The following is a 21153-nucleotide window of genomic DNA, read 5'->3' as shown; positions in this document are numbered from 1 at the left end:
GAAAAGTACCTCTTTCTTTACCTGCTCTTTCCCATGCATAATCTTATAAACCTCGATCATGTCACCCCTCAGTCGTCTTTTCTCCAAGCTAAAGAGCCCTAAGCGCTTTAACCTTTCCTCATAGGGAAAGTGTTCCAACCCTTTTATCATTCGAGTTGCCCTTTTCTGCACTTTTTCCAAAGCTATAATATCCTTTTTAAGGTGTGGTGCCCAGAACTGCACACAGTATTCCAAATGAGGTCTCACCATTGATTTATATAGGGGCATTATTATATTGGCTGATCTGTTTTCAATACCCTTCCTAATAATCCCCAGCATAGCATTGGCCTTCTTTATTGCAGTCACACACTGTCTCGACATTTTCAGTGAGTTATCCACTACAACTCCAAGATCTCTCTCTTGCTCAGTCTCTGCCAGTTCAGACCCCATCAATGTGTATTTATATTTAGGATTTTTGGCTCCAATGTGCATCACCTTGCACTTGGCCACATTGAACCCCATTTGCCATGTTGACGCCCACTCGCCCATCCTTGACAGATCCCCTTGGAGTGCCTCACAATCCTCACTGGTTTTCACCACCCTGAACAACTTTGTATCATCCGCAAATTTAGCCACTTCACTGCTTACTCCCATCTCCAAATCATTAATGAACAAGTTAAAAAGCAGTGGACCAAGTACTGATCCCTGCGGTACCCCACTGCTTACCACCCTCCACTGAGAAAATTGCCCACCTACACTCACTCTCTGTTTTCTATGAACTAGCCAGTTTTTGATCCATAAAAGGACTTGTCCTTCTATCCCATGATTTTTGAGCTTACTTAGGAGCCTTTGATGAGGAACTTTATCAAAAGCTTTCTGGAAGTCAAGGTAAATAATATCTATTGGATCCCCCTTGTCCACATGTTTGTTCACCCCCTCAAAGAACACTAACAGGTTAGTGAGACAAGATCTTCCCTTACAGAAACCGTGCTGAGTCTGCCTCAATAGGTTTTGTTCATCTATGTGCCTACTAATTCTTTCCTTAATAATGGTTTCCACCAATTTACCCGGTATCGACGTCAGACTGACTGGCCTGTAATTTCCCGGATCTCCTCTGGAACCCTTTTTAAAGATGGGAGTGACATTAGCTACCTTCCAATCCTCAGGAATGGAGGCAGATTTTAAGGAAAGATTACATATCTTTGTCAGGAGATCTACAAGTTCACATTTGAGTTCTTTCAGAACTCTCGGATGTATGCCATCTGGGCCTGGTGATTTTTCAGTTTTTAAGTTGTCTATCAGTTTTAGGACCTCCTCTCTCGTCACCTCAATCTGACTCAGGTCTTTCAACACCCCTCCTGAAATCAGTGGTTCTGGAGTGGGCAAGCACTTCTCATCTTCCACAGTGAAGACGGAGGCAAAAAATGCATTTAGCTTCTCAGCCATTTCCCTATCATCCTTCAATACTCCTTTTACCCCTTGGTCGTCCAAGGGCCCCACTGCCTCCCTGGCTGGTTTCCTGTTTCTAATGTATTTGAAGAAAGTTTTATTGTTGGTTTTTACGTTTTTTGCTATATGCTCCTCATATTCCCTTTTTGCCTGCCTGACCTCAGACTTGCATTTTATTTGCCATAGCCTGTGTTCCGTTTTATCAGCCTCACTGTGACTAGCTTTCCACTGCTTAAAGGAATTCTTTTTACTTTTTACAGCCTCCATTACTCTGTTTGTTAACCATGCAGGCTTTTTCCTATACCTGTTTGTGCCTTTCCTAACCTGCGGAATATATATTTTTTGAGCTTCTAGGATCGTAGTTTTAAATAGATCCCAAGCTTCCCCAATTGTTTTGACCCTTTCTACTTTTCCTTTCAGTTTCCTCCCCACGTGTCCCCTCATATCAGAGAAATTACCCCTTTTAAAGTTAAAAATGGTTGTGTGAGTCTTTTTGGCCAATTCTCTATTTGTACAAATGATGAACTCAACAACATTATGATCACTGTTTCCAAGCGGTGCAATCACTTTTACATCTCTCACCAGGTCTTGAGTGTTACTTAGGACCAAATCAAGGATCGCCTCTCCCCTGGTAGGTTCCGTGACCATCTGCTCCATAGCACAGTCATTTAGAGTGTCTAGAAACTCAATCTCTTTTTCCCGGCTAGAACACATATTGACCCAATCAATGTGTGGGTAGTTAAAATCACCTATTATTACACAGTGTTTTTGTCTAGTTGCTATCTTTAAGGCATTCATCATTTTATAATCCTCCTCTATCTTTTGATCTGGTGGGCGATAACAAACTCCCAGTGTTAAGTTTCCTTTTGGCCCCCCTATTTCAACCCATAGAACTTCCAGAAGCGAATCCAATTCACTTAGCCTCTCAATCTTTCTAGACTTTATACCCTCTCTGACATACAGAGCTACCCCACCTCCAACCCTTCCCCCCCTATCCTTCCGATATAATATATAACCGGGAATCACTGTGTCCCACTGATTTTCCTCATCCCACCAAGTTTCAGAAATACCCACAATGTCTATTTTTCCCTCCGACACCAAGCACTCCAACTCCCCGATTTTACCTCGGACACTTCTAGCATTTGTATAGAAACAGCTGTAATTTCCCTTACAAGTTAAGCCTGCATCCTTCCTCTTGCTATCTCGAGTCGTTGTCCGGCAGTCCATGTCACCAGCCATGGCCTCTGTGGACAATTTCAATCCACCTCCCTGTAGAAAAGCAACCGGTACCCCCTCACCTCTCTCAGATGAGCTAACCCGAACCAGAGACTTTTCATCTCCTGTCGGCTTTCCCCCAATATTCAGTTTAAAAGCTGCTCTGCCACCTTTTTGATTTTAAGCACCAGCAGCCTGGTTCCTTCTCGGGACAAGTGGAGACCGTCTCGCCTGTACAGCTCCCTCTTGTTCCAAAAAGTATCCCAGTGCCTAACAAACCTGAACCCTTCCCCCCTACACCATCGTCTCATCCACGCATTGAGACTCCTGATCTCTGCCTGTCTCTCCGGCCCTGCGCGTGGAACAGGTAGCACTTCTGAGAAGGCTACCTTGGAGGTCCTGGACCTAAGTTTCCTGCCCAGCATCCTAAATTTCTCCTCCAGGACCTCACGACTGCATTTCCCCACATCGTTGGTGCCGACATGCACCACGACCACTGGCTCCTCCCCAGCACTATCTACCAGCCTATCTAAAACACGCGTAATGTCCGCTACCTTCGCACCAGGCAGGCAAGTCACCATACGGTCAGTACGCGGGTTCGCCACCCAGCTGTCTACCTGCCTAAGGATCGAATCACCCACTACCAAGAGCCCCCCTCCCACCCTGCTCAGGGATGGTTCCTTGGTGCAAAAGGAGAGCCGCTCATGATCAGAGCCGTATGATCAGTCTGTTGTTCAAAAAGGCGTCTACGGCTGCTCAGTCTCCCCCACCCACTCATATGACAGCCGTATGCCTGTAGAGACGGCTGCTCTCACAACACCCACACACATACACCTGAGAGCTGAGGGTGCCCCAATTACAGCTTAAAACTAGCACAGGAAGTCTGAGAGGAAAACGGGGTTGCACTTACCTGTAACCGTTGTTCATCGAGTGGTCTTCTCTGCAGGCACATAAGGGGGGGGGGGTGCTGTGTGTGTGCAGGCCAGCCGCGGAAAAGATTTCCAAAGCTTTCTAGTGGACTAGGAGCGCCCCTCCTCCCGCCAAAACGCTCACATGACTAGGAGGAGGGGCGCTACTCCCTCAGTTCTCTCCATGCCGCTGCCGGTGACCCCCAAGAAACTAAGGTTCCGGAGAGTTCACAGTGGAGCAGGAGGGAGGGATGTGTGCCTGCACAGAAGGCCACTTGATGAACAACACTTACAAGGAAGTGCAACCCCGTTTTCATCTTCATGGCTTTCTGAGGTATTGTTGAATTTCCTGCATTGTGCAAGGGGTTGGACTAGATGACCCTGGAGATCCCTTCCAACTCTATGATTCTATGATCTCTGCCAGTTGAACGCCACACAGCGGTGGGTCTAATGGAGTAAGAAAGTAGACAGGCAGCCTCCCTTCTTTAGTTTCTAGCACACAAAACTCATCTAGTCCTTTCTACAAAATGCCCACTGTTAATTCAACTTGACTGCTCACAGCACCATCACATTTGTTGTGAAATTCAGAAGCGGCTGCCATTTCTGCTTCCTTGAGAACTCGAAGCTGGTGTAGCATTAATAACATTCCCTTGAGATTGAAAGGAAAATGCTTAAGGAATGAAATCCTACCCCCTGCCCACAACTTCAGAATGGGTTTCTCATGAAAATGCATTCTAGGCTTGGCATTTAGAAAAAGAAAATATGGCATAGCACAAGTGAGCTATCTTTGGAATCCATACAGTGCTACGTGACAGACCCAAGACTTTTTTGCCTACAGAGACAACAGAGACCTGGTTTTGCCTACATCTCGCCTAGCACTACTAGTGTAAAAGCAACACATTTGTTTCTGCTAATGCAAAATTTAAAAACAACACCAGCAAATCACTACAGCATTGGAAATTCTTCTCACAAACTACATCTTTTCATAAATTAGCATTAAGCATTCCACATACTTTGGCATCTATGCAAATTCAACCACAGTGGTTACTTCTGTGGGGCATTAGCAGTAATGCTATTATCAGGATTAGTAACAGGCAGTGCAATGAAAAAAGGAAAGACAGGTTGAAAATGGGGAAAGCACGTGACCTTCTATTTAAAGAGAAAAGGACTGGGGCCACCCGGTGGTAGAACCACATACGGCTTCAAATTTGAAAAACATGCTGCAATTTAAACTAACCAACAGCCTCATATGAAAATTCCTCCATAACTATATCCCCTTTACAGCTTCAAAACGCGGGACTGGTGGTTTTTCTTCTAGAAGAGAGGAAAACAAAAACATCTCTCTCAACTTGCTTCGGTCCCCTAGGAATGTACCTTATTTGAGTCAAGTCTCATCTGAACAGACTATTTTTCTGCACAGCAACGGAGGAAAACACTTACAGTTCTCTTCTCATCTCTTCCATTTTCTTCCCTTCTGTATCCAGGCGCCCCTTTGACTTGTTCAGCTCCTCTTCGTTCTTCAGGCTGTTCTGTTTAAGGGTATCCAACTTGTGAGAGAAGAAGGGAGAGGAATACCCTTAGTTTAAGACTTCCCGTGAGTGGAAGACTTCCATTTATTTATTTATTTATATTTACATTTATATCCCGCCCTCCCCGTCATTCGACAGGCTCAGGGTGGCTAACATATATAAAAATACATTAAAATTCCATTAAAACTGTCAGTCAATTTAAAATCATACAACTTATATCTGATTAGTTAGCCAGAACCCACATTCATATGTCATGACAAGCTGTAACTAAATCTTTGCAACAAGAGGAACACTCATCTGATCACAAATACTAAGCAGAACAAGTCAACGTTAAGTGGAAGGACCATCTAAACACAAGAGAGAGAGAGAGAGAAGAAGAAGAAGAAGCCAGGATGACTGGCATATCTGAAGAAGTGAGCAGTGACTCACGAAAGATCATACCCCGCTACAAAGTTTGTTAGTCTTTAAGGTGCTACTAGACCAGGGGTGGCCAAACTTGCCAAATGTAACAGCCACAGAGAATAAACATCAGATGTTTGGGAGCCACAAGATATGAACAAATATCACACACACGTTTTTATTGGGAAATATGCAAATTTGCTTTTTATTAACATTAAATTAGGCTGTGTGAAAGAGCTGCGTGCGGCTCCCAAACTGCTGTCTGGCCACCCCTTGCTCTTTTCTCCTGCTACAGACAGACTAACATGGCTACCCATCTTGAAATATTGTGCAAAAGAGGTAACGGGACCAGCAGGGTCACAGGAAAATGCGTTCCACTAATGGAACAGCCGAAGTCCCGATGCACATGAGATCATTTGCGACCAAAGGAAGGGGGCCCATTTGAAATCCATTTTCAACCCAGGTACATTTGATAGGGAAATAGATGCCCCCGAAGAAGGGCTCTCTATATTATAAAACCATAGGAAAGATTACTAGGTTGGAATGATTGCTACGGAGACGATGGTGGTAGCACAGTATAGTATAATCATGACACAAAAATGCACTGGTATAAATAAGGCAGACAAAAAGAACACCCAAATAATATACAAAAATAGTGAAAGACGTTTATATAACAAAGTGACACAATACTAGCGAGAAATAACAAGAAACTACATGTATCAATAATATCAAGAATACATAAAGTAATACAGGGTGTGCAGAAGAGACTGGCACAAAAGACACAGGGACGAAGACTTCGGATTTCAATCTTCATTTCGATAGCTCTTCTTCAATAACTTTATACTTCATAAAGCGCTCATAGTATACAGAAGCCTTCAAAACAGTATATATAGGCAACATATCCAATCCTTATATCAAAACTGTCAAAACTGGGCAACCGATCGGCAACAGAACTTGTTCTTGTATTGTCGGCAAGCCTCAAGCCTCTTTCACCATTTTTGTATATTATTTGGGTGGTTTTTTTGGTCTGCATTATTTATACAGTGCATTTTTGTTCCATGGAATCACTGCTTCCACACCCCTTGCGGTTTCCTTCAAATCAGTTTGGGTGGGATTCCCCTCTTTTGTGACTTCCAGACATTAAATTCACCGACTTGGTGAAACAAGCCGCTACAAAAGCCACCAAAATCAGTTAGGTAACCACAAAATATGCCAGACAAGAAGCTACAGACTCTCCAAACCACCCCCAAAAGAGACAGATGAGACAGCAAAAAGAGACAGAAGGAGCTGCCACAGACGAATGTTTTGCACTACTGTACCTGGATCTGTGGGAAGCAGAGCGCCGAGAACTGAGTTTAAGACCAGGAACAACATCGTTCCAACAGGTCTGCCGTCTCCAGCCCCAAATGACTGCGATGCCTTTATTTACTACGTTTTCGTCTATCTTATAAGCATCAGGTTGTAAGCCTCATCCGTTCATGGAGGGATGCATTTTGTTATGTAACAGATAATCTGCAGCAGCCACGCTGGCAGAGTTACAGGGACATGGGATTATAAAATTTAATTTCCCGCGTTCTAAGTCAGAGACACGAACGGACACCGGGTCCCTTAATTCCACATGATCTCCAGCAACACTGGTGGATTATTCTTTCACAGACCCCTGTCTCATTTAAGCCTCCTCTGCCAAGTTTTACGAGGGACCACAGCAGGTACTCTGTATGCAGAAAGTCTCAGATGCAACCCACAGCATCTTCAAGTTAGGATGACGTCTGGAAGCACGACTGGAAAGACCCCAGTCTGAGTCCTCCTCAGAGTGTGACTGTTGCTGCTTGACAGCAGATGGTGCTGGGACTAGGCTTGCCAAGTCCCTCCGGGGGGCGGGGAAAACCCCACCCCAGAGGCCCGTTCCCCGCCGCCGGCGGATCGGGCCCCGGGGGGAGCCCCACCCTGACGTGCGCGTCACCCGGAAGTGCGTCATCCGAGGGAAAACTCTATGGTTTTCCCTTGGATGGTCGTGGCCCCACCCCAGCGTGCCCGGCGTCGTCATGTCACTTCCAGGTGATGTGTGTGCGGCGCGCGCGCACGCTCCAGCCGCCAGCCAGGAGTCCCCCGCTGCGGCGCGACACCGGACTTGGCAACCCTAGCTGGGACCCAGCAGTATATAGCAATTTTAGTCCTCTTTTGAGGACTGAAAATTATTCACAGCCACTACCAGACAAAGGGCCAGGGAGGAGACAGAACAGGGGAAAGGAGAGATGTCCGCTTGTCCACAATGTGTCACTTAAAATTCAGACTCTTAACATGCACCCCCATATGCATCCCCAGCCCATTCAAAATTATTGCACTGATACGCTTTCTAGAAAGCTATCTGCAATATAGATTTGACAACTGATTAGTTTTACTTGAAGCTTACTTTTTCTACTAATGCTCCCTCTAAACTGTGGGGGGTCTTGTGAGCAAAAATTCTACTTTGCGAGCTACCGGCATTAAGGTTGAGAGCGAGCGATTTGGCCACTGCACAAATTAGTCTGCTCTGGAGCTCTCCTTCCTGAGCTAAGACAAAAATGTGTGAGCTGGAGGCTAAAAAACTGTGAGCTGGAGGCTCACACTAACTCAGCCTAGAGGGAACACTGTATACAACTGGCATTTAAAGTTGGGTTACCTCCTTTTGCAGCTTCTGCTTGGCTTGTTTGGAATCCTCCAGTGAAGCCAGTGCCTCAGTCTTGTGCCTCTGAAGTTCATCCCTCTCTTTGGTCATCTGTTCAACTATCTGCAAAGTATCTTCAGCTGTTTTTGCAGTCTAGAAGACAAAAGGGTCACTTGAAGCCAAGCGCAGAACTGTGCTGGACACTGGCTGATAAGATCTATGAACCTTGTATTCCATAGTCATTCGGCACAATGGGATTCCGTTTTAAGATACTATTTATTTAAATTATAAACCGCCTTCCCCCAAGGGCCCAGGGCAGTGTACAACATTGAGTAAACATACAATAATTAAAGGACATAAATAACAGTTAATTACAATAAAATCAATGAGATAATGTATACCAGATCATCGATGGTATCCTGTTCTTCCTTTCCCTCCGTAGGGCGAGTCACAGGCCCGATATGATATAACCAAAAATCAGCAAATACAAAGCTACAGATAATTACAAAGTAACTCAAGTAATTTTTATATATTTTTTTCATTTTTATATTATTATTTTTATATTTCTTATAAATTATTCACCATTATATTATCATATAAACATTAACACACAGAAAGAATCATATATCCTAACATCTAAGTATCGTCTTTTTATATATCACAGAAGATATTGCACAACCCCTTTATTAGCACCAGTCCTCCTTCATTCTACAAAAGTTTTAAGAGGGAGGACTCCTTTAAGTCTATTTTGAACTGGTGCTCATTCTTCCTCCAACAGAGGTCCAGATATCCTCCTGTTTCTGTGTCTTCCTCGGGGAGTTCAACAGATATTTCCAAGCACAAGGTTGCCAAATACCAAAATATTTATTCAAATTTCACCAATGAACGCTGCAAAAAGTCTCTCTTAGTGAGCTCAAGGCTTCCTCAAAAGTGAAAAGAAATATAGAAAAAATAACATAAAAACAAAAAAATATATAAAAATTACTTGAGTTACTTTGTAATCATCTGTAGCACGGTATTTGCTGATTTTTGGTATTTCCTACTTACTGTGGGTCCTATTTTGGCTTTGTGTTTTGCAGATATGGCAAAAGGCTTTTGCTGTCCTCAACCGTAGGCCTGGTGGAACATCTCCATCTTACATGCCTTGCGGAATTGGGTTAGGTCCCACAGGGGGTGGATGTCACCAGGTAGAGGGTTCCACCAGGCAGGAGCCAGGGCCGAAAAAGCCCTGGCTCTGGTTGGGGACGGCCGGATATCTTTGGGGCCAGGGACCACTAGTAGGTTTTGATCTCCTGAGCGTAATGCTCTCCGTGGAACATACCGGGAGAGGCGGTCCTGTAGGTACGCTGGTCCCAGACCATTAAGGGCCTTACAGGTTAAAACCAAAACCCTGAAGTGGATCCGGTACCCAACTTGGAGCCAGTGCAGCTGGCGAAGCACTGGTTGTACCTGTGCTCCTATTGGGGTACCTGTAAGTATCCTCGCTGCTGCATTCTGGACGTTAGCAGATCTGGATGGCAGGATGGGTATTTCTATGCAGGAATCTGTTACTTGCAAGCTGCTTGCCCTGCTTTTGGGGGGGGGGCAGTGCTCAGTTTCAACAACAGATATTGGCTACTTGTCTGCGTTCTGAAGCTTCGCAAAGCGCAATTAAATCTCCCCACCATTTTATTCCAAGCAGAAAATAAATTAAAATCCTCTGCTAGTGCCGTTTTTTTTTTAAAAAAAAACCACGATGTCTTTAATTAACGTCATTCTTGGGATTACTCTTTGCCGTCTTTTATTAGTAGCAACAATTTCAAGAGTCTTTCACTACCAACAGACTTTTGTGCTCAAGTTTCACAGTGCTGAGGTACCAGGAAGGGTCACAGGCCAGCACTGGAATCTGGCTGATGATGCTGAAGTTAAAACAAATGGGAATCTTTCAGTACTGTACAGGGTTTTTTTGGAAAGGGGGCAACAAAAATAAAGGCTGCATCAAGGTAACATAAAGCCATAAGAAGAAGAAGCAGCGCCACTAAAAAAGTTGCACGGTTTACAAAGCCCATGATGGAACGGCTCCATTCTGTCCTCTGTTGGTGGTGAAGGCAAACTCCCATTGTGAATAAAAAGATAAAACAGAGATTGCCAAATCCTCTGCTACATTAACTTTTACTCGTCGTTCTTCTTGGAAACTGCTGCCTTTTGCCTAATTATAAGCTTAAGAGGTTGAACAGCCAATGTTTGAATTGCAATGAAATGTACATTTTAGAATTTTCAATTAAGACTACACCGAAGACCACATTGACATTTTTCTGCCTACATGCTTGCTCCTATGGATCTAGGAACGTGCCTTTTTATTCACAAAATTCTCTTGCAACATTCAGCAACTGCAAGGCCCTAAAAAGTGGATGTGCTTAACTGTGTTTGGGGGGAAAGATCTCTTTAATTAAATATGCTGAGAAACACATAATTAAGAGGGAGTTCAGACAGAGGTAAGGTGCCAGATTGCACAAAATTAAGCGTAGACAGTAAAATGATTTGACGTTAGTGTTTGGTGTTAGTAACTGGACCGGACTGGTTTTACCAGTGTTTGATACCTCAAATCCCTGTGTTACTGCCTGTGCCTGGAGACTCTCGGTTTCTTTCAGTTTCAGGAAAAGCTCCTCTTTTTGCTTCTGCAGTTCCAGGTTTTTCTTCTGAGACTGCAAGAGGCTGGCCGACATCTCACAGTTGGTCTGCGCTAAGAACGTTACTTCCTCGTGCAGTTTATGATAGTCTTCCGAAAACTTCTCCTTCTCTCTCAAGATCTCTTCCTTTATCGAGAGCAGGCTCTTCTGCTCCGAAAGCAGAATCTCATTCTCTTGGAGAAGCCGGGCGCACTCCAGTTCCGAGGCTTCGTGGCTGGAACGGAGATCTTCTAGGATCTTGGACACACCACGGTGCAGTTCCTGGAGTCCCGCCTTTGATTCTGTCAGCGCCGCAAACTCGCTCTTGAGTCTTTCGATATCGGACGCTAGTCGATCCGTTTCAACACTAAGGGCCTCCTTTTCTTTCACGATTCCCTCTAGTCTGGATTCAGATTTTAACTTCTGTTGTTTCAGTTGTTCCCTCTCCGCCAACAACTCCCTGTTCTTAGACGTCAGCAGCTCCTTCTCCCTCTCTAAGAAGCCGAGGCTGTTCTGAAGCTGCGTGCTCTCCACCACGAAAGACTCCTTCTCTAGCTTCCTGCCTTCTTGTTCAGTGGCTAGGCTGTCCTGAGCTCTCTTGAGTTCTCTGCTTAACCTCTGGCACTGTTCTTGCACCTGAATGTTCTCTTGGCTCAGGAGCTCCTTCTCCGAAGAGCTGCTCTTAAACGAAGCCGCCAGCATCTGCTTGGCATGGAGCAGGGCAGAATACTCGTTTTCTAGCACAGTTTTGGCACTCTGAGTCTCTTTCAAGATGGCGGACAGCTCACACTTGAAGCTGACCAGCTCTTGGTTTTCTTCCATCTTCTGGTCCAGCTCCCGCTTCAGAATTTCAACACTGCCCTGGAGCTTGGCTTTCTCTTGGGTCAGCACTCGCTTGGCAGAGATGTCCAGCTCGTGCTTTCTCCTCAAGTCACACAGGGCTTTGGCTGTGGACTGCTTCTCTGCTAGGAGCTCTGCGCATTTTGCCTCCAGGGCGGCCTTCTCCTTGGCCAGGCTCTCGTTCTGCTTCTTAACCTTTGTGTGTTTCTGATGAGCTAGTTCTTTCTCCGTGCTCACCTGGCTTAGCATCTCATTTAATGCTTTCTCCACAAGGGCTGAATCTTCTGAGAGTTTTGCCAGCTTTTCCGAAATCGCCTTGTTCTCATTCAGAAGTTCTTCTCTTTCACCCAGAAGCCTCCTTTCGGCCAAAGCCAAGGCGTCCTTCTCTTGCATTAACTGAATACACTCTGAGTCCGTCGTTTCCCTGCTGGCCTTAATCTCTTCTAGCAGCTTTGAAAGACTGGAATGGGAGGCCTGCAACTGTGCATTGTCTTTGGTGACCTTTTTAAGCTCTTTATTTGCCCCTTCTAGATCAGCCTGCAGGTCTTCCGCTTTCGCACCGAGCTTCTGTCTTTCGTCCACAGCCTGCTCCAAGCTTTGGCGCAGCTCTTCCTGACTTTTCAAGAGGGCCTCCTTGTCCAGTTGGAGATCCTGGCTCGTCTGCCTCCAGCGGTATGCCTCCTTTTTCAGAGCCTCAACTTCGCTTTCGAGACCTGATTGTTTTTCTAGCAGCGAGTCCCTCTCAGCCGCCAAGCTGGCGGTCTCCCGGAGGAGCTCCTTTTGGTCTCTGGCCATGTCTTCGTAAGAGTTCTTCAGCTTCTGGATGACGTCATCTTTGTCTTTGAGAAGGGCAGCGTTTTCCTCCAGGAGCTTCCTCTGACAGTCTTCCAGTTCTTCCCGCTGGCTGATGTTCTGCTGACATTCCTGAGCCAGGGCATTATTTTGGGTCTGGAGCTCACCCACCTGCTGAAGAAGGGTTGCCTTCGAGGTGCGAAGAGCATCATTCTCCCTGGTTATCTTAAGGAGATCATCTTGGGCGGCCTCCACTTCCAAGAGCAACTTCCCTTTCTCAGAAAGCAGCTCGTCGTTCTTTGCCTTTTCTCGCCGAGTTCTGTTCTCGGCTTCTTGTTTCTCCTTCAAGATTTTTTTGTTGTCTAGGTTAAGCTCTTCGTTCACCGTCCAGAGCTTTTCCTGATCTTCTTTCAATAACCCGACTTTGGCCTCCAACTCTACAAGTTTTGATAACAAGGAACCTTTTTCTAACTTTAAAGCATTCCCTTCCTGCGCCAGGAACTCCTTCTCTGATATCAAAGCCCTCATCTTGTCTGACATGAGTTCAATCTCTTTTCTGGCTGCTGCTAACATAGAGGTTAGGGACTATGGGAACAAAGGTTGGGGAGAAGGGAAACAAAAGCAAAAAAAAAATGAAGTCAAGCAGGCTAGCGTGAAATGTGGATTAAAGATAACAGCACAACTAATTTTTTCTTTAAATAAAAAAACATGTATATACTGACACACAAAGCCATGTCGAAGAGTTTCTAGCTTCCTTTTTGTGCTAAACAAATGCTGTAACCTTTAAGAGTAATTAAGCACATAAGCTTTATGAGTTTTGATGCCCAGAAATTCACACCCCAGAAGATTGTGTTCTTGTTAGCTGATTTCAATGCCAATATATCTTATAGAATGGCTTTATATGCCTTGGCTGCAAAGAAAATACGGGCCAACGCTGTTCTTATGGGAACTGATTAATATTGATCCTAGTTGACACCTTTTGATTTAATTAATTGCTTATAACTATCTTAAATTTTACTCTACCATTATTCATATTTATAGTATTCCCCTCTGTTGTTATCCTTGGTTTGTAGTGGCCTATGGCCAAATACAAATAAAATTTCTGATTTCTGATGCCCAGAAATTCACACCCCAGAGGGCAAAATGAATGCACAAGGCATCACTGGAACTGGAAAGTTAAACAGTGTTATGGTCACACAGACAGAATTTTCTCAAGTGAGTACCACTGCTTAATGTGAGATGGAGCTGTGGGATCCCATCCCAGGCATCTGCAACAACTGCAAAACCAGATGCGCTTGTATACCTTTCCATCCAAGTAGGCATGATGGTACAGTAATCAAACTGCATTATACCCGTAACCCAAAACGGTATCTGTTGGTAAATCCATCCTTCGGTCTATGCTGATAATCTTTATCGAGCTGTTTATCAAGAGCCTTGTATCTTTTTCTTGTTATAACAGCAAATAATCAGAATCGTTGTGAATTTGGGTTACCAAGCCCACAGCACTTTTGGCCTGTGTGTCAATGTAAACATCAAATATTTAGCTGCAGAGTTAACAAAAATGCAAAGCCCAAACCACTTACGCAATGGATGGGAGAAAATGGGAGGAACAACGTGAAGGAAATGCCATAAACAAATAAATGGAAGCTATTCAAGCTGAGCTAAGGGGCAATGCAGAACAAGGATGCAGGAGATGAAGCAATAACGCCCACCACCTCTGAGCTTGCTTTGCCGCTTAAAATGGAAGAAGGGGGAGTTTTTAAACGACTGAACAAAAAATAAGGTTTTAAAAGCCAGATAGCTCTAGATTGGCAGAATGGGAAAGTGTAAAGCTGTGAAGGAACCCCAAGACCGGGAGGGAGGACTAATCGCTCCCCTACCTGCTTCTGAAAAGTGCTTCTTCTCTTTACTTCCTGAAAGTCAGCACTGAACATCACAGTGGGTTGGGATCTATTAGTTCTTTCCTCTAAACTGGACCCTTCTGCTCCCTTCCCCTGAGAAAGTGTTTCAGCTCCCTTCCCCTGAGAAAGTGTTTCTCCACTGGAGGAGGACTTAGTGGAAGGAAGTCACAGGATCCGGCCTTATGACAGCTTCTTTCTCCGCCTGAACTTCCTTGTTGCCGTGAAACTCCCCTGCTTCATGAACTGCCTACCCTGCTTCTTGTATCTTTTCATCCCAAACCAGGAAGCAGTCAGGTGAAACACTGATAACACAGATAAAAGGAAGTACTTCTTCACCCAAAGAGTGATGAACACATGGAATTCACTGCCACAGGAGGTGGTGGCGGATACAACCATGGACGGCTTCAAGAGGGAATTAGATAAAGATCTGGAGCAGAGGTCCATCAGTGGCTATTAGCCACAAGGTATAAATAGGAACTCTAGGTCTGGGGCAAGGGATGCTCTGTCTTCTTGGTGCTTGGGGGGGTGGGGCAACAGTGGGAGGGCTTCTTCGTGTCCTGGCCCCCTTGCTGGCACCTGGTATTTCTGGCCACTGTGTGACACAGAGTGTTGGACTGCATGGGCCATTGGCCTGATCTAACATTGGCTTCTCTTATGTTCTTATGTAAATGCCCTTTGTAAAAACTAGCGTGTATGCGTGTGTATTCTTTTTGGACACAGACTACACAACCGTTAAGCTCTATGGGACTTAGGGGCCAGTGGTAGAGTGCTACATCATTCCAGAAATTTTTGTGCAAAGTCTCATTCATGCCAGTGGTTGCTCCCTACACTCTATCAAGGGATGCTTGTTTCTTTGGGCTCAAGAAGACAAAGGTCTTTCTGACAGGGCACCAGACACACCAGTTTCCTACATATCAGTCACAGATGTCTATGCCTTTCCCATACCAGCAGCCCAACGGACCTCAAGCATACATTTTCATCAGCTAAATGCATTTGCCATAAACAAGCCAGAGAAAGGAACTGTCCCGCTTTGCCTGCTGGTTTTGGATAGTCACGCACCTTCGCGTGCTCGGCTTCCTTTTTCAACTCCTCCACCTGCTTTTGCAGATTGCTGCTTGTTTCTTTCGCCTTTGCCAAGCTCTGCTCTGTTTCTTGAAGATGCTCTTTAAGATCTCTGATGGCTGCGTCGTGCTTGGCAGGCATCTCAGACTGCATCTTTTCATGCGTTGCCTGCAAGTCCTTATACTGGTTTTGGCTGGCTGCGATTTTCTCCTCCTGCGAAAACAGACCAAGGCTAGATTGAACATTGCTAGAGAAAAGAGCCCTGCTCACATCCTACACAGACAACCACAGTATTGGAAGAAGTGCGCATGCACTGGAAGCTTATACTCAGAATCAATGCTCCCTCTAAGCTGCAGAGTCTTGTGAGCAAAAACTCTACTTTGTGTGCTACTGCCATCAAAGTTGTGAGCGAGTGATTTGGCTACTGCATGAATTAGTTTGCTCTGGAGCCCTCCTTCCTGAGTTAAGACAAAAATGTGTGAGCTGGAGGCTAAAAAACTGTGAGCTCGCTCACACTAACTCAGCTTAGAGGGAACACTGCTCAGAATTAAACTTTGTTGGTCTTAGGTGCCACTGGACTCAGACTTTGTTCTACAGTATTCCACAGTTTATCACTAGGTAAACTAATGTTTCTTGCATTATAGAACTGAAAGAGTAGCGCTGTGGAAAATCCAGAATTAACACAAGCAGGACTGTTTATAAAAAGGCACGGACCACAAAGGGAGAGGGCAGGTTCCTGAAGCAAGGCTGGTGTTTCCAAGAGATGGGGCTTCAGATCCAGAGAGAAAATAGCACTTGTTCGATGGAATTTCACACTGTATATATCTCAGTCATACAAAGAAGTAACACACTCAAAACTTGTATGTTGCGAACACCCCCCCCCCCCAACATGCATGTGGTTTCTGGAATTATTTATTTATTATTTGCATTTATATTCTGCCCACCCCGCGGGCGGGCTCAGGGCGGGTAGCATCATTAGAATAAATACAATTTCAGTTTAAAACATTAAGCATTAAAACACGATAAAACATTATAACAATTAAAACAACGGGTACTGCTTGGAACAGCGTCAGTTGGCTGTAAAGTTCTGGCCCGATGGTACAATGGGTTGAAGGCCAGTTGTCGGTGGTCAGTAGACAGGTGACAGACGGGTGACAGCAACCTCAGGGAGGCCATAAATGGGCGCCCGCTACCTCAACCAAAGGCCTGGCGGAAGAGCTCCGTCTCGCAGGCCCTGCGTAACTGAAGGAGATCCCGCGGGGCCCTAGTCTCAATAGGGAGCATGTTCTACCAGACTGGGGCCGGGACAGAGAAAAACTGTATGAGAAGTAGGAGTACTACCCTCTGAAATACTCTCAGTGAGGGGCTATTGGTTCAGTGGTAGAGCCTCTGCTTGGCATGCAGAAGGTTCCAAGGGTCAATCCCTGGCATCTCCAGTTAAAAGGATCAGGTAGCAGGTGATGTGAAAGACCTCAAGCCCGAGACCCTGGAGAGCCACTGCCAGTCTGAGCTTGTGTTCAAGTGATTGCTTCCACACGAGGACACTTTTCATTGCTCACTCATTTCTGCTCTGCAATCACCCGCATGCAGAACTAGAACAGCGGTTTCACACACACCATTTTTTACATTGCCCATTAAAAAAATCTGGGAATGCTCTCCTGGTTGGGCAAAACCCTGGTGCATATTTACTTGAAAGCAGGGGTCATTTCCTGCAGGAGCGCACAGGAGCGGAGCTCCGGCAGTAAAGAGCCCAGGGGGCGGGCACATGCAACAAGCCCCACCCCCCTGCTCCCAGTGGCCCTCAGTCAGAGCAAGAAGCAGCCAGGTATGTTGCAGAGCTCCCCCCCGTGCCAAAACAGTCCAGTGGGACCTTTAAGACCACGTTTTATTCAGGTACAAGCTCTCCCTCCTCTGCAAGGACAGATCTGCACGTTCCCCCCCCCCAACAGCTAGCAATCCAAAACAGTCCAGTGGAGCCTGAGCGGTGGGTGTTGCCTTCTGACACACTTCCGGCGATGTCAGGGGGTGTGGCCTATTCAAATAAGTTATGCTAATGAGTTATACTAATGAGCTACTGCACCTCTTTTTCTACAAAATGACCCCTGCTTGAATGATCCCTGACCTGGATAGCCCAGGTAAGCCCAATCTTGTCAGATCCCAGAAGCTAAGCAGGGCCGACTCTGGCAAGTAATTGGAAGGGAGACCTCTAAGGAATACCAGGGCTTGGGACGCAGAGGCAGGCAATAGTAAGCCACCTCTCTGAAAAATGTCCCTAGTCCCAATAGGGGTTTGCCAGAAGTCACCTTTGACTTCCAGGCACGCAAACGCATGCACACACACAAAAATCCTAAAAAACAGAAAGTAAATCCTGCTCAGTAAAGGTTTGGCTTCTCTCTGCAATGGCACCCTAAGAGTTTGGCTCCTCTGTTTGACAGGTGTTCTATTTCTCTGCTTTGTTAATCATATCCTGATCATGCCGCGACCACATCAGTCCTTTTTAATCAGAAGTAGGTATTAATTCCTGTTCTTCTCTTTGTGGCCGAAGCAATTTCTCATTAACTTTATTCTTCACCTTCATAATTTGTGCAATTACAGTCATATTAAAAAAAATCCAAACTATTCTGGGCAATTTTCTCCCTATGCAACCCACCAGCTTTCCCACAGTTGTTCTTACCAGGCTGCTTAACTTGTCTTGTAACGTTTTCAGCTCGGCCTGATGGTTTTTGTGCGTGTCTTGCTGCCTCTCTTCAGCTTTACGTGAGGCTTGCTCCATGGTCTCCTGCAGCTGAGCAACTCTTTCATTGGCCTGGGTGAGCTGAAGGTGTAGTTCGTCTTGCTGTCTAAAATCAACACAAAACGGCATGGGTGTAACCCTGGAAGTCTGCCCTTCAAAGCAATTCCTTCCAGCAGTCTTCTTCCAAACCCACCCCTTTCGGGATGCTTCCACCTCGACTTCCCAGCCCTAATCAAAAGGAACTTAAGAGGAGGCATGAATGCGTTTGTGGATCCTCTTCCCCGTTAACCGTTTCCTTCTCTCTTCTCTCCCTCTGTTGCCTTTCCCATTCTCTAAGTTCAGACGGCAAGCCCGTTGGGGCACAGGCCAGTCTTTTGGCTTATTACTCTCTAAAGCATATGCAGTTAGCTGGCGGTGGGGCAATGAAGTAGGAGGATCAGATATATTAGATCTTTACAGGGCCCTGAAGTAAACGATGCACTACCTGCAACGCATTGGCTTAGCCTCAGCAGAATGCTCAGTCTCACCTACACATTAACGTGTTGCCGAGCAAAGCCACAGGGGGGTGGTGATCTGACCTCAGAGGAAAGGAGTCCTCCAAGGTCATTCCAATGAGGGTGCACTCCTTGGGCAAGAGAAGCAGCATGGCAGATGAACGCATTCACCGTGCACAAAATCCAAGCGCCTCCAGTTGGAAGGATTCTAGTAAATGGGCAAAGGACCCCTACCAATGCTCCCTCTAAGCTGTGGAGTTTTGTGAACAAAAATTCTACTTTGTGAGCTACTGGCATTAAAGTGGTGAGCGAGCTACTTGGCTACTGCATCAATTAGTTTGCTCTGGAGCCCTCCGTCCTGAGCTAAAGCAAAAATGTGTGAGCCGGAGGCTAAAGAACTTTGAGCTAGCTCACACTAACTTGGCTTAGAGGGAACACTGACCCCTACCACAGACCTGCAGAGAAAGGCGCATGGGTGGGGATATTGCAAGGACGCAAAGGTAGAGGATTGGGCTGAGGAGGCACACACTGAGTAAAATTCATCTTCTCTTTTAGGCTACGTGCTAAAGGGAAGCAGCCAGCAACCTACTTGCTCCCCTTTCAGCTTGATTTCGAGAGGAAGAAGAAGAGGAGGAAGAAGCAGAGGGAGGAGACTGGATTTATACCTCGTCTCAAAGCAGCTTGCAATCCCTTTCCCGTCGCCGACCCACAACTGACACCCTGTGAGGTAGGTGGGGCTGAGAGAGCTCTTTTGAGAACTGCTCTTTCAAGGACAGCTCTGACAGAACTATGGCTTGCCCAAGGTCATCCGGCAGCTGCATGTGGAGGAGTGGGGAACCAAATCCGGTTCTCCCAGAACAGAATCCACGCTCCTAGCCACTACACCAAACTGGCTCTCTTTCAAGTCATGGCTGTCTGCTGTGAAATCATCAATAATAACAATAACAATAACAATAACAACAACAACAACAACTATGATGATGATGATGATGATGATGATGATGATGATGATGATGATATATAAATCGCCCTTCCCCGGAGGATTCAGGGTGGTGTACATCATAAATTAAACATGAATAAAACATGAAATCATGCTTCTACCAGTATGCAGGAACGTAAAAAAACCTAAACAGGTATAAAGGTAAAGGTTTCCCTTGCTCGAAAGCCAGTCGAATTCGACTCTAGGGTGTGATGCTCATCTTCGTTTCCAGGCCGGAGAGCCAGCGCTATCCGAGGACATCTCCGTGGTCATGTGGCCGGCATGACTAGTCGCCAAGGTGCATGGAACGCTGTTCCCTTCCCACCGAAGCAGTTCCTATTTATCTACTTGCAATTTCTTGCTTTCGAACAGGTATAGTTTTCCTGTATATCCTAATGGACAGGAATCCCGCCATCTCCCTGGGTCCACACACTCCCACTTTACCAGTGGGAGACGTGAAGAGGGACTGCCTTATTTGAAGGACTGTCATCTCCCATCTGCTCTTGCCTGGGACTTAAGACCACAGGGAGAGGCCCTCCTGACTGTCCCGCCAATCAAAGAAGCTTGTTTAGCGGGCATGCAAGAAAGGGCCTTTTCAGTGGTAGCCCTACAATTATGGAACAGCCTCCCCAGAGAGGCGCGCCTGGCCCCCCTCGTTTTCAATCTTTAGGAGGCAGTCGGAAGATGGTTTTATTTAGGACTGCATTTGGTTGAGTTTAACAGCGGGCCCGAGTAGTAGTTTCAAAATTCTGTTTTTTTATGTTTTTAATATATGTTATTCTGTGTGTTTACCTATGCTTGTAAGCCACCTTGAATTCCGTAAGGAAGAAAGGTGGCTAATAAATGTTTCAGATAAATAAATTTAACCACTGCTCCATCCAGTCTAGTTTCGGGTACTGCAACAAGCAGCAACTCTCCCAGGTTATCAGGCACAGGTCTTTGACACCCAGACTGCCAGACATCCCTTTAACTAGAGATTCCAGGGATCGACTCAGGGACTTCCTGCATGCCAAATGTGCAATACATCGCTGAGGTCTCTATTTGCTTTAAGAGGCACCCCACGCCCACTAGCCAAGAAGGCACGTGAAAAAAGTTCTTGCTTTCCCCTGTCAACGCTGCCAACCAACGCTCCCTCTAAGCTGTGGAGTCCTGTGAGCAAAAATTCTACTTTGCGAGCGACTGGCATTAAAGTTGTGAGCGAGCGATTTGGCCACTGCATAAATTAGTTTGCTCTTCTGGAGCCCTCCTTCCTGAGCCGAGACAAAAATGTGTGAGCCAGAGGCTAAGAAACTGTGAGCTCGCTCACACTGACTCAGCTGAGAGGGAACACGGTGACTAACAGAGTCTACAATCCTTCGGGTGAAGTCTATAACACATGACACAGGTACAAAACCTTTTGAAAGGTATACGAAAGCAAATCCAATGACGGGAGCTTATTTTCCCCAAACTACATTAAAATCAGTTTAAAAGAAGAAATAACCAGGAAGAGCCCCAACTGTGACTCTCAAAAGAGTGAAGGTAGCTGAAAATGCCAAGGAGATAACCAGCGTGGTGTAATAGGTACCAGTGTCAGATTA

At 45.7% G+C, this 21153-nt stretch overlaps 1 protein-coding gene across 13 annotated transcripts in view; it reads right to left on the bottom strand.

The window, feature by feature from the left end:
- The window catches only part of CLIP1 (CAP-Gly domain containing linker protein 1), a 139780-nt gene that overhangs the window by 38200 nt on the left and 80427 nt on the right, over nt 1-21153 (bottom strand). For 10 of the 13 annotated variants that reach the window (XM_015417693.1, XM_015417694.1, XM_015417695.1 and 7 more), the window contains 4 exons: nt 18044-18209; nt 15367-15582; nt 8142-8279; nt 4992-5098 (listed from right to left, as the gene is read on the bottom strand). In XM_015417693.1, the coding sequence (XP_015273179.1) occupies nt 4992-5098; nt 8142-8279; nt 15367-15582; nt 18044-18209 (627 nt within the window). Of the gene's footprint in view, nt 1-4991; nt 5099-8141; nt 8280-10705; nt 12992-15366; nt 15583-18043; nt 18210-21153 lie in introns of all 13 variants that reach the window. The other 3 variants (XM_015417690.1, XM_015417691.1, XM_015417692.1) reach the window with 1 other exon arrangement.

This window comes from Gekko japonicus, unplaced genomic scaffold, assembly GCF_001447785.1.
Source record: "Gekko japonicus isolate JY-2015 unplaced genomic scaffold, Gekko_japonicus_V1.1 scaffold64, whole genome shotgun sequence".
Lineage (NCBI taxonomy): Eukaryota > Metazoa > Chordata > Lepidosauria > Squamata > Gekkonidae > Gekko > Gekko japonicus.
The sequence above is the reverse complement of the archived record's forward strand: the minus strand, read 5'-3'. Positions and strand labels throughout refer to the sequence as shown.